The 25950-nt window shown below is 38.2% G+C and overlaps 1 protein-coding gene across 1 annotated transcript in view; it reads right to left on the reverse strand.

Moving 5' to 3' along the window:
• Positions 1 to 15111, reverse strand: part of LOC124794804 (bromodomain adjacent to zinc finger domain protein 1A) — a 148530-nt gene extending 133419 nt beyond the window's left edge. The window contains 5 exon segments of the mRNA XM_047258460.1: positions 6909 to 7104; positions 12591 to 12674; positions 12754 to 12893; positions 14267 to 14405; positions 14693 to 15111. Coding sequence (XP_047114416.1) covers positions 6909 to 7104; positions 12591 to 12674; positions 12754 to 12893; positions 14267 to 14405; positions 14693 to 14805 — 672 coding nt within the window. The 5' untranslated portion in view covers positions 14806 to 15111.
• Positions 15112 to 25950: the final 10839 nt, after the last annotated feature.

Genomic DNA, 25950 nt, shown 5'->3' on the forward strand with positions numbered 1-25950 from the left:
GAATATAGCACGACTTAAATGAAAACCAAGTTTCTACAGAAAATCGTATAATTGGCCAAGACGTCTATTGAAATATACCTTCATGATATTCACAAGGGAGGAAATTGAGCCAATAATTACATCACTGAAGACTGAGCACTCTCATGGATATGATAGAATATCTAGCAGGATGCTAAGGCACTGTGCTGCATATGTTAGCGAAGTACTCAGCTACATCTGTACTTTTTCCTTTACGAATTGTCAGTTTCCTGAATGATTAAAGGACTCAGTAGTAGTAGTAGTAGTAGTAGTAAAAAAGGGATAAGGTAGAAAATTTTAGACCTATTTCCATGCCATCGAAGTTTGTGAATGTTATTGAAAAATCTCTCTCTCTCTCTCTCTCTCTCTCTCTCTCTCTCTCTCTCTCTCTCTCTCTCTGTGTGTGTGTGTGTGTGTGTGTGTGTGTGTGTGTGTGTGTGTGGGCGCGCACATAATCTCTGTTCACATACTTTGTTGTCAAAAATACAGTTCGGTTTCACAAGAGGCTTAATGACTGAAAATACTATATTCTCATTTCCTCATAGGGCACTGGACAGATTAAATAAAACATAAAATGAGTACCTCAAAACTGCTTCCTTTCATACTTTCAGAACAGACAATAAAAGGTCATTCTGTCTATAGTAATGATAATTGATATATGAATAATGATTTCAAAATATTTCTGTCTGCTGAAGATATTAGCTTGGTTGTGAAGGATGTTGACTGTGACAAAGGCAATCTATGAAATACTGTAGTTCATGGCGTAAGTTCATAGCTTGTATACATAAATTCATGCAATCCAGAGTAACACTCAGTTTTTACAGTTTCTAAGACACAAATCAACTAAGTTGACATTTTGGTTCCACAGAATGAACATATGAGTAATGAGTCTGAACAATTCAAATTTCTAGCTGTTCAGACAAATCGTAAACTGTCACTGAAAGCCAAGTTCGGGACCTTGTTGAAAAACTGAAAGCTGTTATACTTGCCATTTGAACAATATTTGCATTAACTGGGGTCCAACAGGAAAATTAGTCTACTTTGTTTATTTTAATTCAATTCGGTTATGACATATAGTTTTGTATTCTGTGGCAACCCTTCCCATTCATAGAGGGTAGCTTTGGCTTAGAAACGGGCAGTTCAAATATGTTGAACCTCTTGTTGACACCTGTTTATGAGTCAGAATTCTGACACTGGCCTCTCAATATTTGTTTCATTTAATGTTGTTTTTAGGCTCCACGTCTTAATTGGTAAAAACAGAATCCCTATAGGATCGCTTTGTTGTCTGTCCATCCGTTTGTCTGTTGTAAACCTTTTCTCTCAGGAGCAGCAAAGTATAAAGTTATAATTTATGTCACATACTCAGGCCTATGGTCCCCTGGCGATGTTAAAAATTTAAGCTTCTCAGTCAATGCAATCAAAAGATATGGCCGTTTTTGTCACACATTTTGACACTCACAAAAACCTGTAGGGTACTTCTTGGTGACCTTGAATCATGAAATTAACAAGAAATATTGTTTCACAGTGCAGTGCAAGCAAACTGGGGGGGGGGGGGGGGGGGGCCAGAAAATTATTAGTTACCGTATTTACTCGAATCTAAGCCGCACTTTTTTACCGGTTTTTGTAATTAAAAAAAATAAAAAAAAAATAAAAAAAAAAAACGCCTGCGGCTTAGAATCGAGTGCAAAGTAAGCGGAAGTTCTGAAAAATGTTGGTAGGTGCCGCCACAACTAACTTCTGCCATCGAATATATATAGCGCTACACAGGCATGCTTTGCAGGTACAAAGATAAATACTGGCGCCAAAACCTCTGCGTCAGTAAATAAATTTAAAAAAAAAAGTGTAAGACAAGCTTTTTTTCTCCGCCCTGAGTTTCGACCACTGCATTTTCATACATTATCCAACGAAGTAAATACAAATTCCATGTTGTTCATCTTCGAATGTAGCAGCATTTCAATGTACTACAAAAATCCGACTGGCAAGACTATTTGGGATGTTTGTCAATATGGCCAACTCTAAGTTCTGAATTTTTTCCTACCTGTGAGAAGAGATGGTTGCTAATAGGAACTTCTATGAATTGCGAATCACATGCAGTATTCTCTTCAACATAAGAATAATACAAATATAAACATTTTGCCATGTATTCTTTTGTATTTGCTGCTATATCATTTAAATCCTGTCTGCCTAATAACCTACGAAACTAGTGTGAGCCAGCAGCAAATGCGGAAAAATATATACATCGTGTCATGTTTATATTCGTATTATTCTTATGCCTAATAGTGATACAATCAGAAATGAAGCACGGCAATTGACTAGATTTTTAAATCTAAGATGACTAATTTCTGTGGATAATGTAATGTACAAAAGAGGGGTCTACAAAGATTTGCAAACGGAGAAAAATTTTAGCTAAACTCTCGTTCAGAACATCTATCATATGCAGTCTATTATTTGGTTCTTGTTCATCATTATCAAAGAAAGCAGCAGTGTAAGTAACAACAAATAGCAGTCTATTGCCATTGTTTCGCTAATGAGACAATTCCTCTCTCTCTTTTTTTTTTTTTTTTTTTTTTTTTTTGGTAAGCGGCGGTAGCGCGCGCAAAAGCAAGCCATGCCGCGAGCGGCGACAGGTCGTAAACAGTTATCAGAATGCGACAAACAATGCATGACACAGTACAATAGCGCATTTTCAGCCTAGAGTGACATTAACACCTATAACAAAGAGAACGGCACTTATCAGATCTAAGAAAAATAAGCAACCGATTCAAACCTGACTAAGCACGCCTGACGCACAGCAATGGTAAAGCTTAACTGCTAAGCTTACGACTCGAACCAAACTACTGTAGCTGTATCGTCATTTATTCTACCTAAATTGTGTCTCATATTACAATAGACCAACTTTGTTTCGATTTGGAAGTGCGGCCTAAAATTTTTCTCTCCCTTTGAATTTCGAGTCTCAAATTTCAGGTGCGGCTTAGATTCGGGAAATTTTTTTTTCCTTGATTTCGAGTCTCATTTTTCAGGTGCGGCTTAGATTCGAGTAAATACGGTACATTACATGCAAAATGTTTGCTTTTGTCATTTAATATCCCATTTTAAACTTTAAAAAATTCCCAGGACTGATATCTTGCCAGTGTCGGTGTCAATAGTAGGCAAAAATCATTGAGATTCTCGGCTCCCAGGATGGATGAATCATATATGTACATAATTAAGTTTGTACAGAACCCTCAGAGTACGAGTCCCACTCACAACTGGCTAATTTTATTTGTTAACAACAAGACAGTATTTCCACGAATTAGCACTTTCACTCAGTCAGTACTAGGCAAAAATCCAATCTGCACTTGGACTGCACCTCTGACTCACATTCAGGAAGGCATGCAGTATTCTGCTGCTACCACAGGAATTAAAAAATCTTAGCACTAATTCTCACACAATCATGCCTAAACTGAAGAATTTTCTGAAAGCTTACTACCGTAAGTTCCTAGAAAAATTAAGCTAATTCTTGAGTTATATTGTTGATTATGGTAATACATATTCTCAGCTTGCCATCTGCCTGGGCTTTGTCTGTTTTTATTTTATTACATTAACCAGACATGTCTTCGGCCTGGAATCTCACCGACAAGGGTAAAACTGTCTTCAGTGACGAGGCCCACTTCAAACTGAGCCCCGATGACAAACGAGGGCGTGTCTGGAAACGCCGCAGACAGCAGTGGGATACTAACACGATAACCCACGCTTCGGCCTGAAAACTAGGAGTGCTGGCCCGAGGTGCCATTTCTTTTCATAGCAGAAAGCTTTTCATTGTCAACCGCAGCACCGTTACAGCACAGCAGTATGTTGACAATATTCTACGGCACATTTTGTTGCCCTTCTTCGAGACACATCCTGGGGTTTACATTTCTGTAAGATAATGTCCATCCAAACATGGTGATAGTTCCTTGTGTTTGTCAGGTTGTATATGTGGACAAGGAAAAAAAATTCCCGGACTTCCAGGTTAAAAATACACTTTCTCCCGGGTGAAAATACACTTTTTCCATGTTAAGTGACAGTACACTCTTATTCGGCACTGTAAAACTCATCAATCCTTTGAATGTTTATGGTTTTATATACCTGTGTAGAATCTCCCGACACCTTAGAAAGCGAAACTCAGGAGGAAAAACACATTTTGAAAGACCTTTGATGTGCAGCAACATGTACGCTGCATATTTTCGTATTATGAAGGTATAAATTCTAATTCCACCAAACACTGCATGTCACTTTCCGAAGCATTGAAATCAAGATTGCGATGCGCTTTTGTAAGCCAGTCATAGCTCACGTCACGTGATCTCGCCAGCTGATGACAGCACAGGACACGTGATGTAGTCAGCCAATAGCAAGATCGCTGTTATGTAGCGCGCTTGTTACACTTTAAGATACATCACACAAATTTGCCAGTAAAATTTTTAGTAACAACATAAATGTCTGATACTGTGGGCTCGAAGTTCTTCTAAACAGTCGTCCTCAAAGAGTTGATTTTTAAATGAGAGTCAAACGCTTTGCGATTTAAGAAATTCATCATACATTCTCGCACATAGCTCATCTTACGTAAAAGGAAATCTGCTTTCAATGTAAAACTTTTCAAACCATCATTTGCAATATTTTCCCACGACCTGTAAGAAATACGTTCGTTTCAGCAGTTGCAAGAGAGCGCCAGATAACAAGCATCACCGTGCTTGGGCAGCTACGATGACGCAGGAAGCCCATATGTTAGTATGTGTAAGATATTAAAAGATCTTAAATTATGTCATAAAAGAAACAAGACATCAGAGGATACTTCAAGAGCGTTGGAAGTTCGTGAACCATACTAAAATGCATAATTCGGCTTAAAATGCACATTCGTACGTAAATTTTCCTGGAGTACCACTACTGTATTATCTCATGTTTGGTCCTTTATTATGGCATAACGCCATACGTGCACTTGAAACGCAGCAAACAGTTGAAACTAGCCAATAGTGTGAAATTAAACACTTCATTTCAAATAAATTGACTGCCTCAACAGAAAAGATTAATAAAAGCCCAATCTCTTTAGCAAACTGGCAAAAATAACTTCATTGTTCTGTAAGGCGATTAATGTTTGACTGTCAGAAAGGTAGAAATAAAATCTAAAACTAATAACATATTTTAGCCCTCCGTAATAACGCGAATGTATTTTAATTCATTTGATGGCTCTTGACCACAAAAATCCGTTTTGTTATCATTTAACGTGAGAGCAATAAACAAAGAGGAAACAACAAAAATCACTAAACGTAAACACAGGTCACGTGAAGATGACCCACCTCACCAACACAACTCAGACTGCTCTGTGCATCAGCCCCAGATTTATTAATTTCCGAACCTGGGCAATATTAGGTAGTGGCGCCCAGCCACATTTCTGTAACCAGAAGTGGGAGAAGGTACTACTCATATGCGACTTAACTGCACATGCGCAAGAGCCCTTCCGCAACTGCTCAAACGAATCTAATTTAAACAGTTGTCACGCCACACCCATCGGAGGCAATTTGTTGTTACAAAGCATTGCATAGTCTTCCTAAAGCCTTTGACACACTTTGCTGTGGGCAGACGCTTGTATGAGCACCGTTTTGCTGTTGTATATGGCGCATTTCCTTTGCAACTTAAGTTTTATTTTCATTTTTTTTTCTCGTTCATGTTTTGTTGCTGCAGTATTATTCTGCAGTGGCGGGATGCAGTAATATCGTTTGTTAGAGTATTGGTTCTTACCAGTCAAAATCACAAAAATTTAACTGAAAACTAAAACAATGAAAAATTCCCGGAATTCTAAACAATTCCCGGATTTTTCCGGTTTTCTCCCAGATGAAAAAATTCCCGGGTTTTTCCCGGATCTCCCGGGTCGTATACACTCTGGTTTGTCTTTATGCTTGTCAAATCCTACCTTGGCCAGCAAGGTCACCAGATCTCTTCCCAATTTACAACATTTGGAGCTTTATAAGCAGGACCCTCTGACCAGCTCGGGATTTCAACAATCTAACATGCCAACTGCACAGAATTCGGCACAATGTCCCCGAGGAGGGCACCCACAACTCTAATAACAGTGCGAAGCTGTATAGCTGCTTGCATAAGGAGAAGGAGCACTGAAATTGTAATCATTTGTTTGTCTGTACATGAACATTTTTTTTTCGTTAGCCTGTGTTAAAAAGTTTTCAATAAATTTCCACGACTACAGAACTATATTGTCATGTAATATTTTACTCATCAATTGAAAAGGGATTGGGGGGGAGGGGGGGGGGCGATGAAGAAACTGAATCATCAGCAAAACACGTATGTGTGAAGAAGTTGTTTTGGTCAAAGCACAACCTTTTTGAAAGGTGGCAACTTCAAAACTGTTTTAATTTTCCTATCTTTAAATTGTTCAAGTGTCGGTCTTTATTCAGCTTCAGATGAATAGTTGCTTTTCTCTTTTTGAGTTAATCGTTTACATTGTGAAAATTTCATTTGTCATACTAGAAATATGCATTTATTTCCTGTAAGTTGCGCAACATAAGTTATACCTTTTCAACCTCTTTTACATATCATTATTCTAGATATCAATATCACCGCAATAAACTGCAGAGTAGCAGCCTTAACAAAAATTTCACACAAGTTATTTGAGACAGGTTACAATAACTAATGAAGAATGCCTCCACTGGAACCAGTCATGGAACACATCTAAAATTGAGACAATTTACTGAGAACACAATTCCATTCACTTATGCCATTTCAAAGCAGCAAGTTTTCAGCAAATAAATCTGTACCTGTACATTATAGAATAATTTTGTAAACATTTTTCTAAGAATGGTTGCATCATGTGACAAACCATGGACTATAATCTTGAAGATAAAATATCATGCAATACTCACCGAAACTACCCATGCACCAGCACTGTTCTGTTCTGTATATTGACGAAGAAAAAGTTTGTTTTTTTCTCTAGTATACAATCCCTTCCTCCTCCTAACATGATTTGCTATAACATGATGAACTTCACAAACATCCTCATCACAGGTATCTACTCTTTCCACTTCATATTGATACAAATGAGCTGGTGGTTCAAAACACCTGCAAAAGAAAATTCTATAGTAATACATGTAGCACATTTCTACAAATGTAATATGTGACCTCTTACTTCCTGCAGGTGTCAGTGTACTTCTACTTTCCTCATCAAGCTCTTTTGTTCAACCTTGTTTCTTGACGGGGTAGGGGGGAAAGGGGCGGGGTAGGCGACAGGGAGGGTAAAGAAAAACATTGCTGTGGGCGGAGCTTTTGTAAATTCACACTTCTGATGCTAGGATTGCATAGCGTAACTCATTGTCAGTTCAATGCCACCTGTGATGTTGACCTGGCTTCTTGTGTTCATCTGAAGTGACTTTTGGCTAGCTTGTCCTAGTTTTCTTTTTTAAGATAGCAAGTTTAAGTGAACAATACGCAGCTTCGAAATTTCGTTTCCTACTCAGTAAAAATGCTTTTGAAACTGTTTTAATGTTGAGAACAGCTTACCAAGATGGTCCTATGGGAAAAACTCAGGTGTACAAGTGGATTGCTCAATTTAAAAATGGCAACATGTTTATTCATGACAAATATTGTTCTGGATGTCCATCAGCTGCCCAAATCGATGAAAATATTGAAAAGATTCGAGAGTATTTGCTCACAGACCATTTAAGAAGATTGAGAAATGGCGTTCATCAAAAAAGACTATTTGTGACGGACAGAAGACTGGTTCTTCGACCATAACAATGCACCTGCACATCCATCCATCTCTGTTAGTTTTTGGCTAGTTTTAGTTTTTGGCTAAATATGGCATGGTTCCACCTGACCTGGCTCTGTGCAACTCTTTCTTATTTCCACTTGTGGAAAGGGGTATGGAACGATGCCAATTTGACAACACCGAAGAAGTCAAGGAAAAAAAATGAGGGAGGAGCTGTAATCCATTTCTGTAGATGACGACAAAAAAATGTTTCAAACAGTGGAAGCGCTGGAGGGACACATGTATTAGTCATAATGAAGAGTATTTTGAAGGGGATAAGGTGGTTTTGTAAACAATTTGAAAATTCAAAAAATAATTCCAGTTTTTTTGTGTATCCCCTCGTATTCTGGAGAAGGCCCAGCTAGACAAGTTACGATCTTAAGATCTTGAGAGCACTAAAGTGTTGTTCAACTGCAGCAGTGACGGTCCAGCCAGCAGCTTCAGCAGCACCATAGAATTCCTAACCCAACGGTGGTTAGCAAGTTGATACAAAGAACTGGTCATCACAGGTATTAGGCCGGCAGTTCCATGCTCATTAAGGAAACAGTGGCAGGTAGGATGCTTGACCAGCACAAAGAACTGAGACTTCTGTTACCTTTAAAAGTGAAGGAATATCCAAATATCGAAAAGCCAACAGTAATTCAACCGCTCATTGTAGAACTAGTCTAGGAACCCAAAATCACCAAGACATATATCTACCTGTGTCTGTATATGTGTGGATGGATATGAGTACGTGCGTGCGTGCATACCTGTCCTCCCTCCCCCCCCCCCCCCCCCCCCCCCAAGGTAAGTCTTTCCGCTCCTGGGATTGGGATGACTCTTTAGCCTCTCCCTTAAAACCCACATCCTTTCGTCTTTCCCTTTCCTTCCCTCTTTCCTGATGAAGCAACCTTGGGTAGTGAAAGCTTGAAGTTTGTGTGTTTTTTATTGTCTCTACCAACGCTTTCGTTTGGTAAATTACAGCATCTTTGCTTTTAGATATATTTTTACCTTCTAGGTATTTATTTTTGACAGCTCAACTTCTGAGAGTGATGTCCATTCCTCTTCAACTGAACTGCCTACTGTGGTGTTCATTATCACAGCACGTACAGTCTTAGAAAATTTCAAATGTGTGTCATCATCCCTCAGCAGTTTGGTATCTAACCTCTTTCCATATTTATTCTTCTCGACAATTCTCAAACTTAAGTCTGCTCTTCATCATTACTAAATTGTGGTCTGAGTTTATATCTGCTCCAGAAATATGCCTTACAGTCCAATATCTGATTTTGGAATCTCTATCTGACACTGATGTAAACCAGCTGAACTCTACCCAAATTTCCAGGTGGCCTTTTTTAAGTATACTTTGTCACTTCATGACTTTTAAACAGTGTATTCACAATTACTTAATGAAATTTATGGCAGAGCTCAATTATTTTTTTTTTCCTCTGTTATTTTTACTATCAAGCCCGTATTCTCCCACAATGCTATCTTCCAGTACTCCTCGCTCTACTACCACGAGCTAGGCAGCACAGTTATGGAACAGAATATGGGACAGTGCTTTAGCGAGGGATATGAATACTTTTCTGAACAGAAGCAAATAAAGGCAGCAGGGGTCAATTTGGATGTAAATAACATCAGTGAGTGATGTGTTAAACGGAAATGGAATATTGGTGATAAAACCGTATGGTATTTGATGAGGGAAATATTAGGAACCTGAAGCAATACCGTGAAGCTGACGCAGGAAATTGACAGATGAAAGCATTAGATGGCTGTAAAAGGAACTATGAACAAAACTGAGGGTTTGGAAATATCTGTGCTGTGAGTTGTAGGACGGTTCTGTGATGCAAGGAAATTAATTTGTATGTTAGTAATCATCACACCAGGAAAGTTAAGTAACTAAGGTGAAATGAAAACAGGAGCAATATGCATTAGGGAAGCATCGAGTTGGAGATATGATGTGGCAATTTGTGACGTGACTAGTGTTTAACTATGATCTGAGGTTGGGCAGGAAAGCAGATAGCACATCCTGCAATCAAATTGGTCATTATGTGTAAACAGGTGCTGCAGAAATCCTGTGTGACCATGCCGGTCAGGGCCAATAATGTGTGAGCATAACAAAGCTGAAAAGGAAACCATAGAGGAAAAATGTGTATGGAGAAGGGGGAGGGGGGGGGGGGGGACACAATATACAAAAGATGGATGCCAAGAGGTTCAGACTGAAAACAAGAAAATATGTGGACAGCAATACACCAAATATTATTTAGAACACTGTATATAGTGCCTTTTGCTTCACCATTTGAGTCTTGCTTTCTTTCAAAGTACCAAATAACACCCAATACTATTTTTCACCGTCAAGAGCTTTTTCATGGTTGAAACAATATTCATCAACACCAAGCACTCTGAGGTAACATTACAGTGCTTGGACAAAAAGAGAAAGTGCAGTGGACATAATATCGTGTCACACCAGTTAAGAGGACTTTCTGCAGTTTTGAACATATTTTCATGGTTCCCAGAATCATCTGTGGTGCCTGCAGGGTTCGTACAAGACAGAATCGATATCAACTTGAACAATCCACCATTTTTTAAACCATTGTTATGGTCTCCTGCTTTGTAGGTATTACGCGATGTTGAAGTTGTGTTTCGTGTGTTTCACATGCTTTTCCACTGATTGTGTGTTCAAAAAGTGCGGTGAAGAGGGGAAATGTTTGGAGAAAATTATTTACAAAGCCCTTGACAAGTCTACAGATGAAAAAAAATCTTTGATGACAATTCAGCTTACACAAAACCTAAAAATTGTAGCAATTCTACATTTTTTTGAAGATGAGTTGCTCCATACGTTTATCAAATAATTTTGACAGATTGTGTTGTTGTGAAGAATTCTACTTCAGGTAGACCAGGAAATGAATGTGAGCATTAAGACTCCAGTAAATGTAACACTGAATTGTGTATCTCTCCATGTTTCAATTTGCATCACACTGCACTCCACTAAGAATGCAAAATTTTGTTTTGATCTAATGTTTGCGTGTTTCTTAAGATGTAAATTGGCTGTTAAAGAAATAGAAACAGAAAAATCACACATCAGCTTCCACATTTATATACTACAATTTCTTTCTTTTCTTTCTCAGATAATTACTGTTTTATTTAACTTTCATCTTCAGATTCAAGATTTAACACTAGCAATACCAAAATGTGTGTATTTAAAGCAGAAAGTCTAATAAACCTAAAAATGTTCTGAGATTCAAACCACAAATTTGTACACACTATATATATATATATATATATATATATATATATATATATATATATATATATATATATAGAGAGAGAGAGAGAGAGAGAGAGAGAGAGAGAGAGAGAGAGAGAGAGAGAAATAAAACACAGATGATGTGACTTACCGAACGAAAGTGCTGGCAGGTCGATAGACACACAAACAAACACAAACATACACACAAAATTCAAGCTTTCGCAACCAATGGTTGCTTCGTCAGGAAAGAGGGAAGGAGAGGGAAAGACGAAAGGATGTGGGTTTTAAGGGAGAGGGAGAGGCCTTTACAAATGTCTGCTTGTGTCTGTGTATGTGCCGATGGATGTGTGTGTGTGCGCGCGCAGCGCGCGATCGAGTGTATACCTGTGCTTTTTTCCCCCCCTAAGGTAAGTCTTTCCACTCCCGGGATTGGAATGACTCCTTACCCTCTCCCTTTCCCTCTCCTTCCCTCTTTCCTGACGAAGCAACCATTGGTTGCGAAAGCTAGAATTTTGTGTGTTTGTATGTGTTTGTTTGTTTTTCTATCGACCTGCCAGCGCTTTCGTATGGTAAGTCACATCATCTTTGTTTTTAAATATATATATTAACTAGTCCGCAGATAATGGCAGTTACGTGCAAGACTTAGCATCATTTGTGATAAAAAAATAAAAAAAGGGAAATTTTCCTAATTACATTCTTATTTTTGCACAATGTAAGCTTAAACAATGATTAAGATAACAAAAAAACCATTAACACAATATGAGCAAGCAGGGTAAAATACTGTTAATTTCTGACGTCACCATCACCTACCTGTTCTGTACGTGTGTAGTCTTCAATAGACTGGGGAATTCAAACTCTACCCTACCACAATCAACTAATCACTGACGCCACCTACCCACCGGCAGCAATGCTGACAGCCGTTTTACATGCTGTTGTGACTTTTACGCACAAGAGTAATTGGTTGAGACAAAAAAGCTGCAAGCATGTAACTGACATACATAATTGGCAACGACTTGTTGCATCAATGTTCTCTTTGCTAAACTGTTTTAACACTGATGAATCACATACTAAGAATGCTGTTAAGAGTTCATGCAGAGTTTGGGATAGCACTGATGATGTCTGATGTAACGCATACTGCCCTGGTACCTTTTAGGAAAGCTGACAAGAAGAGGTTCATAGCTCATGGCCTACACCTCAACAGATATTACAAATCAAACTGCCAACCTAAATCTTTTTAGGATAACGAGTGACAAATCAGCAGCAGTAGCATAAAACTCCTCAACATTACACCACCTTGCACAGAAGACAACCATCACTAAAATCAAGAACTATTTTTTAACAAAAGAAGAAATCTGTCGTCACTTTCTAGTAGCACATAGCAGCTGTCAATGACTAAGGTAGACAACGTGTATTTATCCAGTTATAGTTCAGTTTTATTTTCCCAAGACATCTGGTGTGAACTGTGCTTTCACTGAACCCTGGCTCAATTCTGGAATTCCGCAAAATGTTGCATGACTCATTGAAACACATTAATAAAAAACAACTTTTGAAATATAAAATATTTTATTGTGTTTATACCTGCTATCTGGGTTGTTTATTGGTTTCTCTTTCTGCATCTCCTCTTCTGTTGGAGCACGTACTTGCAGAATGTGACAGTCAACCCTACAAAACAATTTTTAAAATGGGTAATAGCTGTCGTACAAAAACAATTTACACAGCTCTATGCTCGAAGTAAACTTACCACTTATTTTCACCAAACAACACCTCCACCACTTCCCCGACGAAGTATCTGTCTTTTATATATGAGTAAACATCTTCCATCATTTCTTTCTGGGATGATCGCTGCGTCAATGATGCTAAATACAACACTGGTACTTTGAGCTGTAATTTCAAACACCAAAAAGTAAGGGAAGAAAATAATACCGCACACAAAATTACCCATATAACTGATAAAACTGAATTGTCAATAACAAACTGTTTTGCTACAATACAGTGAGATAACATTAACACAGCATGAATGTACCATACACAACCATTAAAAAGAAACTATCTGTTTAACATTCCATCATCAACTGTAATTTACTGTGGTAGATACCTTTATAGGTCAAAGTGCAATAACCTGCTCTAATATTGTGTACAGCAAAATAGATTCATGAATATTCGAGGATCAGATAATGATGTTCGGTTTATGAGGTGCTCAACTGCTCAGTCATCAGTGCCCATTCAAAGTCCCAATTCTTACACAACTTGATCTAGCCACTGTCACTAATGAGGATGATGATGATGATGATAACACAAACACCCAGTCCCCGGGCAGAGAAAATCCCCAACCCGGGCGGGAATCAAACCCTGGACCCCTTGATCCAAAGGCAACAACTCTAGCCACTAGACCACGAGCTACAGATGACGATCAGATAAGTGCACAATACTAGAGACGTTGGAGATATTCGCCAAACATCAATGAAGTCTGCAGAACAGTGAAACTGGCATAGACCTAAAGCAGACACGAGGCTAAAAACATCTACGCCTATAATATTGCATCACAAGAAGTTCAGATGTGTAACATCAAGTTTTCTTTGCCAGCAGTTTGCAAGCAATGATGTTGTGTCATAGTAAGTGTGATAAGAACCCCTTTAGATAAGAATGTACAATGATAAATAAATAAACAGGCCTACAGGAAGTACCTATTCAAGTTCAATGGAAACGGAAAACCATATTTGTGATAAAAGTTTATATAAATAATGACAACATTCAAAATTAACAACTACATTCACAACTATATTATTTAAACTGAATTTGTCATTAACTAACATCTGTGAAATAGACTTCGAAACATCAAAAAACCACTCGTACAATCCTTACTTTAAGTACTAGAGATTATGAACTGGAATAAAATTGTGGAGCTATTCAAAATGTAGGTGATCTCTTAATTACTATATTGTGCAGAAATTCAAATGAGCACAGGGCAATATATTATCCTGGTGGCAATAGTCAGAATTTTTGGAACTGCATAAACAGTTATTCTAAAAATGTCCCAACAAGTCAAATGAAAAAACAAAACAACAAGAGCCCCTACTCACTATGTACTTAGAACCCTTAAAGGAAAAGAATGGATATCACCATCTCAGTTAACATGTACATTTTGACTAGCTCTACTGTGAATTAAAATGCGAAGGGTATAGCCCTTTATATGTGCCATTAGCACAATCTTGAGTTGAAAAGTGTCTACTACTTAACACAAATTTTTATATTACCTCAACAGGAAATTCCTTCAGAGCTTTTCTTGCTTCTCTTTCGCTGTTCAACGCTTCCTGAAATGTTAAATCTGGTTTTCCCGATAGACCGCATGACCATACTAGGGAATTGCACTGTATGATGCGTTCACAGAAATCACTGAAACATAAATTATGCTTTTTACTGTGTTTCAGGGGCTATTTGCATGAATACTGAAGTAATCATCAATGAGAACGCAAAGCTTGGAAAGCACAATCACATACATCAATGGACGACATTACATACTAATTACAAAACGTGCTTTTGAAGAGATTTCGCCATTTAATGACAGCTCTCGCTCATGGATGAGACTGTGCTACAAATTCCAACAACGAGGTCATTTTTAAACAAGTAACAATCATGGATACTCGTAAGGCACAGTAAAATTATCGTGAAAACATACTTACTCGTAATTCCGGAACACTTCGTTAGTCATCTCGCAATAAAACACTTCATCTTCGTCCCGCAAATCTTTTGGTGGTTTCACTCTTCTAAACGGTTCTTTGTGAAGATAGGGCATTTTACACAATGACTAACACGTATTTGCTGTTTCTAGTGTAATCACACGTATAGAACACTGTTTAATACGTTATCATTAATCTGTAATGCTGGTTTGCCATCAGGTTCTGTAACAACAGCTACACTGCCTAGGGTACGTAATGAAGGCTCCAGGAGCAACAATAACCTGCATTAAAGAATAAAATACACTAATCTGTTTCCATTTACCAATGATGATGTATAATTATTTGATCAAAACATATTTAGTAAGGTGATTGCACTTTACACACTTCCGAAAACCGCGATTGGTACAAGGAATAAATAAAAACTAGAAACAGGCGGCAATTTTGTATACAAGCATGCCAACATTAGCAGAAAGGTCCATGACTGTGCTCACAGTTTCTTGTAAAGATAAAAATATAATGTAGCCATTTTTGTGAAAAAGTTTCCTACGAGGTTGGTTACTGTGGCAAGTCAAGAATTAAGGTTTCCCTTTCCCTTAATAGCGAGTACCTACAGTTTTCGAGTTTGTAATGACAGTAGATCAGAATCTCTCTAAAAAGAAGAGTCAAGGCTTTTTAATTTCAACTAGTTTTTGTTCGCAATGAATTAATATTTACTATAAAAAGGTATTTCGTTAAAGAAAGTTTACATTTATCTGTTGTGTTCAGCTTGAGCATTGAAGTTCAAATGTAATCAGAGATTTTGAATGTCATCAGTAGTGCACAGATCTTCATGCATGCAAGCATAGAGAATGTAACTAATTACAAGATACGTTTCGTATTCACCTACATTCCTTCAACGTAATACGTGATAATGATAATATGCTTCCCTTAATCCCGGTAATCTGTAGCTTGCTACAGTCCAATCAGACCCCAGATTCTACCGAACTTAGTCTATTTATCAGGGTTTAAAGCGGCTGCTAAACACTTACATAACTGTAGTCAGTTTTTATTATTCGATCTGGGGAGGTACTACGTGTCTATCCCCAAAATCTGAGAACTATGGAAGGTACGAAACTGTTGTATTTTAGTTTTTTGTGAGACAGTAAAAGTTTCATTTTTGAGATTGACAAATGGATAGTAGTTTGAAATAAATTATTCGTTATGCTTTGTTTTCAGCCTTCAATTTTGCCAACTTCTAGTTAATAAGTAAATTGATTAGCTTGCTATGGGTCTGAGCGCGTGGCCATGTAAAGGATATTGCATAATATGGATCTTAAAGGGCCATGTTTTGTCAATTTCGTCTTCACAAGAAACTGAAGTACGCAGTTCTTTGCTATACAGCGTCATTCTTCATCCATGACACGGCGCTGGCAGCCAATGACCCCTATTGAAATCAGCACTTCTTCATTCCGCAGTAGCTAACAATTTTTTTTTTTTTTTTTTTTTTTTTTTTTTTATTTAAATTTTGCTGAATAGACAGCGAATTACCACCTCGGCCGAAGGAAATTTTGTTTGGTTTCGAGAAGAAGTAGCTAGCCACAGTATGTGCCTTATCAAATGTATGGTCGTACTTAGAGATGAAAATTAGGCCCTTATAATGCCAGTACCAATTAAAGCGCCGCCTCCCCCCCCCCCCCCCCCCCCCCCGGTTGTACGTTAATCAGTTTTTTTCTTTTTTTACGTGCTGTAAGAGTCATTTTAACCCTGTTAAGGGATACCCATCCCTATTTTTTTCTATCACCAGACTTTTTAATAGTTTATTCATAACATCTCATCACTAAGTGCTTAGCACCGTACCATATGTTCCCAACAAGACGTGCTACAATTGTAAAAATGAAACTACAATCATGGAGAAAGGTCTTAATTATGCTACACAGAACATACAAATAGTTAGCCGTTGTGAGAGTCCTACAGCAATCAGCTGATTTGTGGTAGGGGACCAAACAGTAGTGTCACCAGCCCCATCTGACTACAACAATTTTTCTTTCTTTATTTGTGGATTAAAATCAGCACCCCCCCCCCCCCCCCCAACCGACATATCCAGTATGCTTAGTAGTTTCGTATTTTAAAACCTCAGCTCATACGTCTGGTTCCCAAGAATCTGTTTGTTTAACTATAAAGTGGCTGTCGTATGGCATCATATTTTGAGGTAATACATCATTAAGAGAAAACATATTCATTGCACAAAAGCATGTAAAATAATAATAATAATAGCTGGTGCCCTCATAAGATCACCATCCGGACATTTATTTAAGAAACTGGAGATATATTCCCTTATGACATTTATTATTAATAAACCATCCCAATTAAAAAATAATAGTGAAGTGCATCGTTATAACACTAGAAGAAAGAATGGCCTTCACTATTCTCGGTTAAATCTGACTTTGGCACAGAAAGGGGTGAATTATGCTGCCCCAAAAATATTTGGTCATTTGCCAAACTGTACTAAAACTCTGACAGATAGCCAACCAACGTTTTAGAAAAAATTAAAAGAATTTCTGAATGACAACTCTTACTCAATAGATGAATTTTTAGATATCAAGAAGTAACTGAAAAAAAAAATTTAAAAAAATATATATAATGAAAACTTATGTTAAACTGATATGTTCCAAATCATTACAAAATGTTGTATTCATTTTCTGTGGAACAAGTATTAATGGAATGTAGTGTAATATACACAGAATTTCATTTCTGTTCAAATATGTTTCAGTTTACTATAGATTCTCTCTGTTTCATAGAGATTGCCAGACATTTATGTGCAAAATAGTGTGAGAAGATCGCAATACAAGCTGCCAGAAGTTGGTGCTGGAAAATCTGTTTTCTCACACTCGTCCATTAGTCTCCCTCACTTACAATGGAAACTATACGTAATGTATAAGTATAGTAAAAGTGAAATTGATAAATTAATAATAAGAGCTACAGCATTAGAAAAATAATTGTGGAACACCCTGAAGATAAGTGGCTCCACATCTACACAGAGGGCAAAATGGAAACTGAACAAAACATTGGCATATAAATACACAGCCAAATTTTCTCTTTGCCCCAAGCTGTAGAACCATTCTGTTCAAATTTAAAGGTAAAGTTGAAGCTAAAAGAATTTCAGTAAGACCGCTAAACAACTATTTATATATTTTCCACAGAGCAGTCGTATTTTCTGATTTTATATTAACAGTTTTGGCAGTTATCCACATACAAGATCCAAAACTCATACAAGTTAAAGAAATCCAAGAAGTCATTCAGTCTCTACAACAGAAGAACGAGAGAACTGCAATCAGTGGATATCATCTCACTGTGGTTGAAATGATGATTAAAATGCAGATTTCCTTACCAAAAAGGGCAAATAAAGTAAACAGATTGGAAAAACCAACGTATTGTATTTGCAGCAAAACACACTATTAATAATTTAACAATATTACGATACAAATTAAAATGATCTAATGAAATTTAATGTTATGGAAAGAGGTGGGAAAACCTCATGGATGTCACAATAGTACCTGAATGACCAAGAAGAATAGTAGTATCCACACTTCATTTGACTACTGGACATGGCTGTTCGGCCATCCACCTGCATAAAATCTCTGTCCTGCCATCCCCAGACTGTGTTCTGTGTCACAAAACTGGTTCATCCATGTACAAAGAATATTGAAAAGAGCATACAAAATTAAGTGATTGTAATTCAGACCTAAAATCTTTGTATTGTGACGCAAAAAGGTGAATGACAATAAGTTAGCTGTCAGAACATTACGACAGTAATATTTGGGAGCTGCTGGTGGAGGGGGATGGTATTAACTATTCCCACAGCATCTTTCACGATATAATTATTGATGTCACAGAATGGTAGTGGTTATTCCCCTCTCCACACTGTTGTATGGTTTAATATTTACTGCAATCATTCTGTGCACATGAACTCATATCCAGCTGTGTTATTTAGCATTTGTGCCCCAGTACAATTCAAATTTAAGTAGTTGTGGTTTTCTGTCTGGAGATTGGTTTCATACACCTCTCCACATTACTCAGTCCTCTGCAAGACCTTCATCTCAGCAAAACCACTGCAGCCTAAATCAATCTGAACTTGTTTGCTGTTTTCAAGCCTTGGTCTTCCTCAATAATTTTTATGGACTCGCTTTCGGGAGGACAACAATTCAAATCTGCATCCGGCCATCCTGACTTAGGTGCTCCGTGATTTCCTTGAATTGTTCCAGGTAAACGCCAGTATGGTTCCTTGGAAAGGGCACGGTCAATTTTCTTCCCTATCTTGAACCAGTATGATCTAATGCTCCATATTTAATGTCCTCAATGTTGATGGGACATCAAACACTAATCTACCTTCCTTCCTTCTACAACTTTTACACACCACACTTTCCTCTATACCAAATTGACTACTCATTGATACCCCAGCCTGTGTGCTATCAACCAGTCACTTCTTTGAGCAGTGTTGTAGTATAAATCTCTGATTTCCCTATTTGATGCAGTACCTCCTCATTAGTTGTTGCTCTACCCATCTAATCTTAAGTGTTCATCGTCTGTACCAAATTATAAAAGCTTCTATTTTCTTGCCTGAACTGCTTATCATCCACATTTCACTTCTGTATAAGGCTACACTCTAAGCAAATACTTTCAGAAAAGACATCCTAACATTGAATTAACTTTTGATATCAACAAATTTCTCTTGTTCAGAAATGCTTTTTCTTACTATTGCCAGTTTTCACTTCAACTTTATCAATCCACTTCAGGCATTATCAGTAATTTTACTGTCCCAAAACTCCCTTACCAGTTTAGTGTCTCAGTTCCTAATCTAATTCCCCCAGCATCTCCTGATTTAACTCTACTACATTCCGTTCCCTTGTTATGCTTGTATTAATATTCACCTAATATCCTGTTTGAAGGTGCTGCCTATTCCATTCAACTTCTCTTCTAAATCCTCTGTCAGAATTACAACTTCATGAGGACACATCAAGCTTTTATTTCTTCTCCCTGAACTTTAATCCTCTTTCCAAGCCGGTCGGAATGGCCGAGTGGTTCTAGGCGCTACAGTCTGGAACCGTGCGACCGCTACTGTCGCAGGTTCGAATCCTGCCTCGGGCATGGATGTGTGTGATGTCCTTATGTTAGTTGGGTTTAAGTAGTTCTAAGTTCTAGGGGACTGATGACCTCAGAAGTTAAGTCCCATAGTTCTCAGAGCCATTTGAGCCTCTTTCCAAATATCTCCTTGTTTTTCTTTACTGCTTGCTCAGTGTATGGATTGAATAATGTGGATAGACTACAACCCTGTCTATTGCTTCCCTTCCAAGTCCTTCAATTCATAACTGCATTCTGGTTTCTATACAAGTAGTAGATAACCAACCGCTTCTTGTATTTTACCCCTGCTAGATTCATAATTTCAAAGTCTGTATTCCAGCCAACACTGTCAACTAATTTCTCTCAACCTACGAATTTTACAGACATGGGTTTGCCTTTCTTCAACTTATCTTCCAATATAATTCATAGGCTCGATATTGCCTCACATGTTCTTACATAACTCTGGAACCCACACTGATCTTCCCTTAGATAGTCAGCTGTCAGTTTTGTCATTCTTCTGTAGATAATTCCAAAGACCCTCTGCTTTTCCTTAGGTGGTCTCTGTCTTTCCCTTTGTCACACTTGCTTCTGCAGCCTTGCATTTGTCCTCTACCCATTTTGCATTTTCTGTCAGTATCATTTTTTCCTGATGTGTCTATCTCTTTTCACCTGACTCATTTGCTGCATTTTTATATTTTCCCCTTGCATCAGTTAGATTAGGGTTCGTCATGTGTTATACAAGGAACAACAGAGCTTGTTGAATTGGGTTTGATTGCGTACCTGAATAATACAGATACCTGCACTGTAGGTGCAACTACAATCAAGAGTGTCTGAGGAAAGGCCAGACAGACCTGTGGTTCCTGAAGATAGGCAGTGGCCTTTTTAGTAGTTTCAGGGACAATAGTCTGGATGATTGACTGATCTGATCTTGTAACATTAGCCAACAAGTCTGTGCTTTCTTGGTACTATGAACAGCTGATACCAAGGGTATACAGCTCTACTGTATAGCTTAATGATATAATATCTTTGGAACCTTCTTGGTCTCTTCCACATAGACAACCTTCTTTCATAATTTTTAAACAAAGCATTCACAATCATTAAATTATGCCCTGTACAGAATTCTACCACATGGCTTCCACTTTTATTCTTTCCCCCCAGTACATGTTCTACTATTTTTTATTCTCTTTCTTTTCCTGCTCTCTACTTCCAGTCACCAGCCCCTCCCCTCCCCCCTCATAATTAAATCTCTGTCTTTCCTATCTGAGTAATTTCTTTTATCTCATCAGGAGTGTGGGTAAGCTACTACAAACAGCATAGTGAACGCATTATTGTGGCCAAGATAGACACGAAGCCCAAACCTACTACAGTAGTACAAGTTTATATGCCAATTAGCTCTGCAGATGATGAAGAAACTGATGAAATGTATGATGAGATAAAAGAAATTATTCAGGTAGTGAAGGGAGACGAAAATTTAATAGTCATGGGTGACGGGAATTCGACAGAAAGAAAAGGAAGAGAAGGAAATGTAGGGGGTGAATATGGATTGGGGCTAAGAAATGAAAGAGGAAGCCGCCTGGTAGAATTTTGCACAGAGCATAACTTAACCATAGCTAACACTTGGATCAAGAATCATGAAAGAAGGTTGTATACATGGAATAACCCTGGAGATACTAAAAGGTTTCAGATAGGTTATATAATGGTAAGACAGAGATTTAAGAACCAGATTTTAAATTGTAAGACATTTCCAGGGGCAGTTGTGGACTCTGACCACAATCTATTGGTTATGACCTGTAGATTAAAACTGAAGAAACTGCAAAAAGGTGGGAATTTAAGGAGATGGGACCTGGATAAACTGAAAGAACCAGAGGTTGTAGAGAGTTTCAGGGAGAGCATAAGGGAACAATTGACAGGAATGGGGGGAAAAAATACAGTAGAAGAAGAATGGGTAGCTTTGAGGAATGAAATAGTGAAGGCAGCAGAGGATCAAGTAGGTAAGAAGATGAGGGCTCATAGAAATCGTTGGGTAACAGAAGATATACTGAATTTAATTGATGAAAGGAGAAAATGCAAAAATGCAGTAAGTGAAGCAGGCAAAAAGGAATACAAACGTCTCAAAAATGAGATCGACAGGAAGTGCAAAATGGCTAAGCAGGGATGGCTAGAGGACAAATGTAAGGATGTAGAGGCTTATCTCACGAGGGGTAAGATAGATACTGCCTACAGGAAAATTAAAGAGACCTTTGGAGAAAGGAGAACCACTTGCATGAATATCAAGAGCTCAGATGGAAACCCAGTTCTAAGCAAAGAAGGGAAAGCAGAAAGGTGGAAGGAGTGTATAGAGGGTCTATACAGGGGCGATGTACTTGAGGACAATATTATGGAAATGGAAGAGGAGGTAGATGAAGATGAAATGGGAGATATGACACTGCGTGAAGAGTTTGACAGCTCATATGGAAAACCAATCCTAAGCAAAGAAGGTAAAGCAGGAAGGAGTATATAGGGGGGCTATACAAGGGAGATTTACTTGAGGGCAATATTATGGAAATGGAAGAGTATGTAGAGGAAGATGAGATGGGAGATGTGATACTGTGTGAAGAATTATATGAAGCACTGAAAGACCTAAGTTGAAACAAAGCCCCGGTAGTAGACAACATTCAATTAGAGATACTGATAGCCTTGGGTGAGTCAGCCTTGAAAAAACTTTTCCATCTGGTGAGCAAGATGTATGAGATAGGGGAAATACCCTCAGACTTCAAGAAGAATACAGTAATCCCAGTTCCAAAGAAAGCAGGTGTTGACAGATGTGAAAATTACCAAACTATTAGTTTAATAAGTCACAGCTGCAAAATGCTAACAGGAATCCTTTACAGAAGAATGGAAAAACTGGTAGAAGCTGACGTTGGGGAAGATCTGTTTGGATTCTGGTGAAATGCAGGAACATTTGAGGCAATACCGACCCTACAACTTCTCATAGATTATAGGTTAAGGAAAAGCAAACCTACGTTTATAGTATTTGTAGACTTATAGAAAGCTTTTGACAATGTAGACTGGAAAAATCTCTTTCAAATTCTAAAGGTGACAGGGGTAAAATACAGGGAGCAGAAGAGTATTGACAATTTGTACAGGAACCAGAGTCAAGGAGCACAAAAGAGAAGCAGTGGTTGAGCAGGGAGTGAAACGAAGTTGTATCCTATCCCCAATGTCATTCAATCTGTATACTGGGCAAGCAGTAAAGGAAACAAAAGAAAATTTTGCAGTAGGAATTAAAGTCCAGGGAGAAGAAATAAAAACCTTGAGGTTTGCCAGTGATACTGTAATTCTGCCAGAGACATAAAAGGACTTGGAAGAGCAGTTGAACAGAATGGACATTGTCTTCAAAGGAGGATATGAGATGAATATCAACAAAAGCAAAACAAGGATAATGGAATGTAGTTGAATTAAATCCGATATACTGAGGAAGTCAGATTAGGAAATGAGACACTTAAAGCAGTAGATGAGCTTTGCTGTTTGTGGAGCAAAATAAATGATGATGGTCAAAGTAGAGAGGATATAAAATGTAGACTGGCAGTGGCAAGAAAAGCATTTCTGAAGAAGAGAAGTTTGTTGACATTGAGTATAGATTTAAGTGTCAGAAGTCCTTTCTGAAACTATTTGTATGGAGTGTAGCCATGTATGGAAGTGAAATATGGATGATAAACAGTTTAGACAAGAAGAGAATAGAAACTTTTGAAATTTGGTGCTACACAAGAATGCTGAAGACTAGATGTATAGATCACATAACTAATGAGGAGGTACTGAACAGAATTGGGGAGTAGAGGAATTTGTGGCACAACTTGACTAGAAGAAGGGGTTGATTGGTAGGACACATTCTGAGGCATCAAGGGATCACCAGTTTAGTACTGGAGGGATGTGTGAGTAGTAAAAATCATAGAGGAAGACCAAGAGATGAATACTGCAAGCATATGCAGAGAGATGTAGGTTGCAGTAGTTACTCGGAGATGAAGAGGCTTGCATAGCATAGAGTAGCGTGGAGAGTGCATCAAACCAGTCTTTGGGCTAAAGACCACAACAACAATATGCTGAAGCAAGTAGTGTTTGTAAGAGGTTTTAGTTACAGCTAATAAAAAGTGTAAGAGTCATTGGCAAAGGATGACGACAGCTTGAAAAATGTTAAATTGACCAAAGTGGCTTGTCTTGTCAGATGTGTAAAGACATTAGAAGCGTTTAACTGGGAAAGACATGCAATTGACTTGAGAGAGTTAAACTGATAAATCTTAGGGCAATGAGAATTGACAGACTTTCGTATATATGGGTCCACAGCCATTGCCAATTTCTTGAAGGAAGTAATCTTCCTGCATAGGGTGTTTTGTTTTGAAATAATCATTTTATTTCTTGATTTAGCTATTAACTAATTCTTCCCCCTGGGGCATTTTCAAGCAATGTCTGTTACTTACATCACAGTGAAGAAAGTAGTAAGCATAAGGCATTGTATATTCCAAACATCTGTGTGGAGGAAATAATGTCCAGTGGCATCCTTAATAATAGTTTCTCATGATCATGGCAGTTACTGGCACAACTGTCTCACACACCAAGTGAGGTGGCACAGTGGTTAGCACACTCAACATGCATTCAGCAAGATGACAACTCAAATCCCCATCCGGACATCTAGATTTAGATTTTCCATGATTTCTCTAAACCAATTAAGGCAAATGCCGGTATGGTTCCTTTGAAATGGGCATGGCTGATGTCCTTCCCCATCCTGTAATTTGAGTTTATGCTCTGTCTCTAATGACATCATTGTTGAATGGGTGCTTAATGTTCCTCCCTTTTGTAACCATCTCACAACCGAAGTCTATATGTAGAAAGGGAAAAAATTGACCATTATGCAAGTTTTGTCACTGTGATAGCTTACAACACATTAAAATACATTAAATCTTCAAAATGAAACTTCGTGTGGCATGGTCAATGTCTTATTATTCAGGATGCTGTCACATGCTGCTTACTCCACACAGATGTGTGAAATATATGATGCTTTATGGTTACAGCTTTTTGCTCTAATGCAAGTAACAGAGATAGCTTGAAAGTGCCCAAAGGTGTGAAATTAAGTAACAGATAAATCATGAATGAAGTGATTACTTCAAAATATAACAGCCTATGCAGGAAAATGACTTCCCTCAAGAAGAAAAATAACTCCTATGCCTCTCAAACAATTGTGTTTTAATGATTTCCATGTTATCTGCAGCTTTTGAAGAAAAAAAAGGACTTTTCAAAAGTACTCTGAAATAAAAGGGTATACAGATCCAATCTGATGTCTTCCAGCTAGTAGCAAGGAAGTAAGAAAAGTTGAAGATAATTCAAGAGTTGAGATAGAATGTTGTGATTTGTATGTATAAAAGATGATGAAAAAGTTTCAGTTTGAAGGCATTGCTGCAGAGTATATGCAATGTAGTGCGACTCCAATGCAGGTATATAAGTATCGACATGTAGGCAAGGGATTAGTGTGGCATTTGTGCCTGTCCATCATGTGCTGGTAAATGCAAAAAGTGAACCACGGCATCATTTGTACCAAATGTGGCCGGCCGTGGTGGTCTCGCGGTTCTAGGCGCTCAGTCCGGAGCCATGCGACTGCTATGGTCGCAGGTTCGAATCCTGCCTCGGGCATGGATGTGTGTGATGTCGTTAGGATAGTTAGGTTTAAGTAGTTCTAAGTTCTAGGGGACTGATGACCACAGATGTTAAGTCCCATAGTGCTCAGAGCCATTTGAACCATTTTGAACCAAATGTGTCCAGATAAGACACCAATATGGTGTTATGCTTTTCTTGGCTGCTGAAGGACAAACACCAATAGACATCCACTGGAGACTGAGGAATGTTTATGGGGCAGCATGTCGGTCAAAAATGGTGCACCAGGTTACAATCTGGTCACAATTTGACATGAGACACCAGCCTATCTGGGAGGCCAGCCTCATCCATTATTGATTTCAAGGAACCTGGTGTCTCCATCACTGGGGAATGGTACTGCACAATGCTGTAGAAATTATAGCGTGCAATTAAAGTAAAACTTCCTGGAAACTGCTACATGGGGTGCTGCATGATAATTCACATCCCCATGTCATAAGTGTCTTAATGAATAAGTTGCGCTAGCTCAAGTGGGAGACACTCGA

This window comes from Schistocerca piceifrons, chromosome 4 (assembly GCF_021461385.2).
Source record: "Schistocerca piceifrons isolate TAMUIC-IGC-003096 chromosome 4, iqSchPice1.1, whole genome shotgun sequence".
NCBI classification, from domain to species: Eukaryota; Metazoa; Arthropoda; class Insecta; order Orthoptera; family Acrididae; genus Schistocerca; species Schistocerca piceifrons.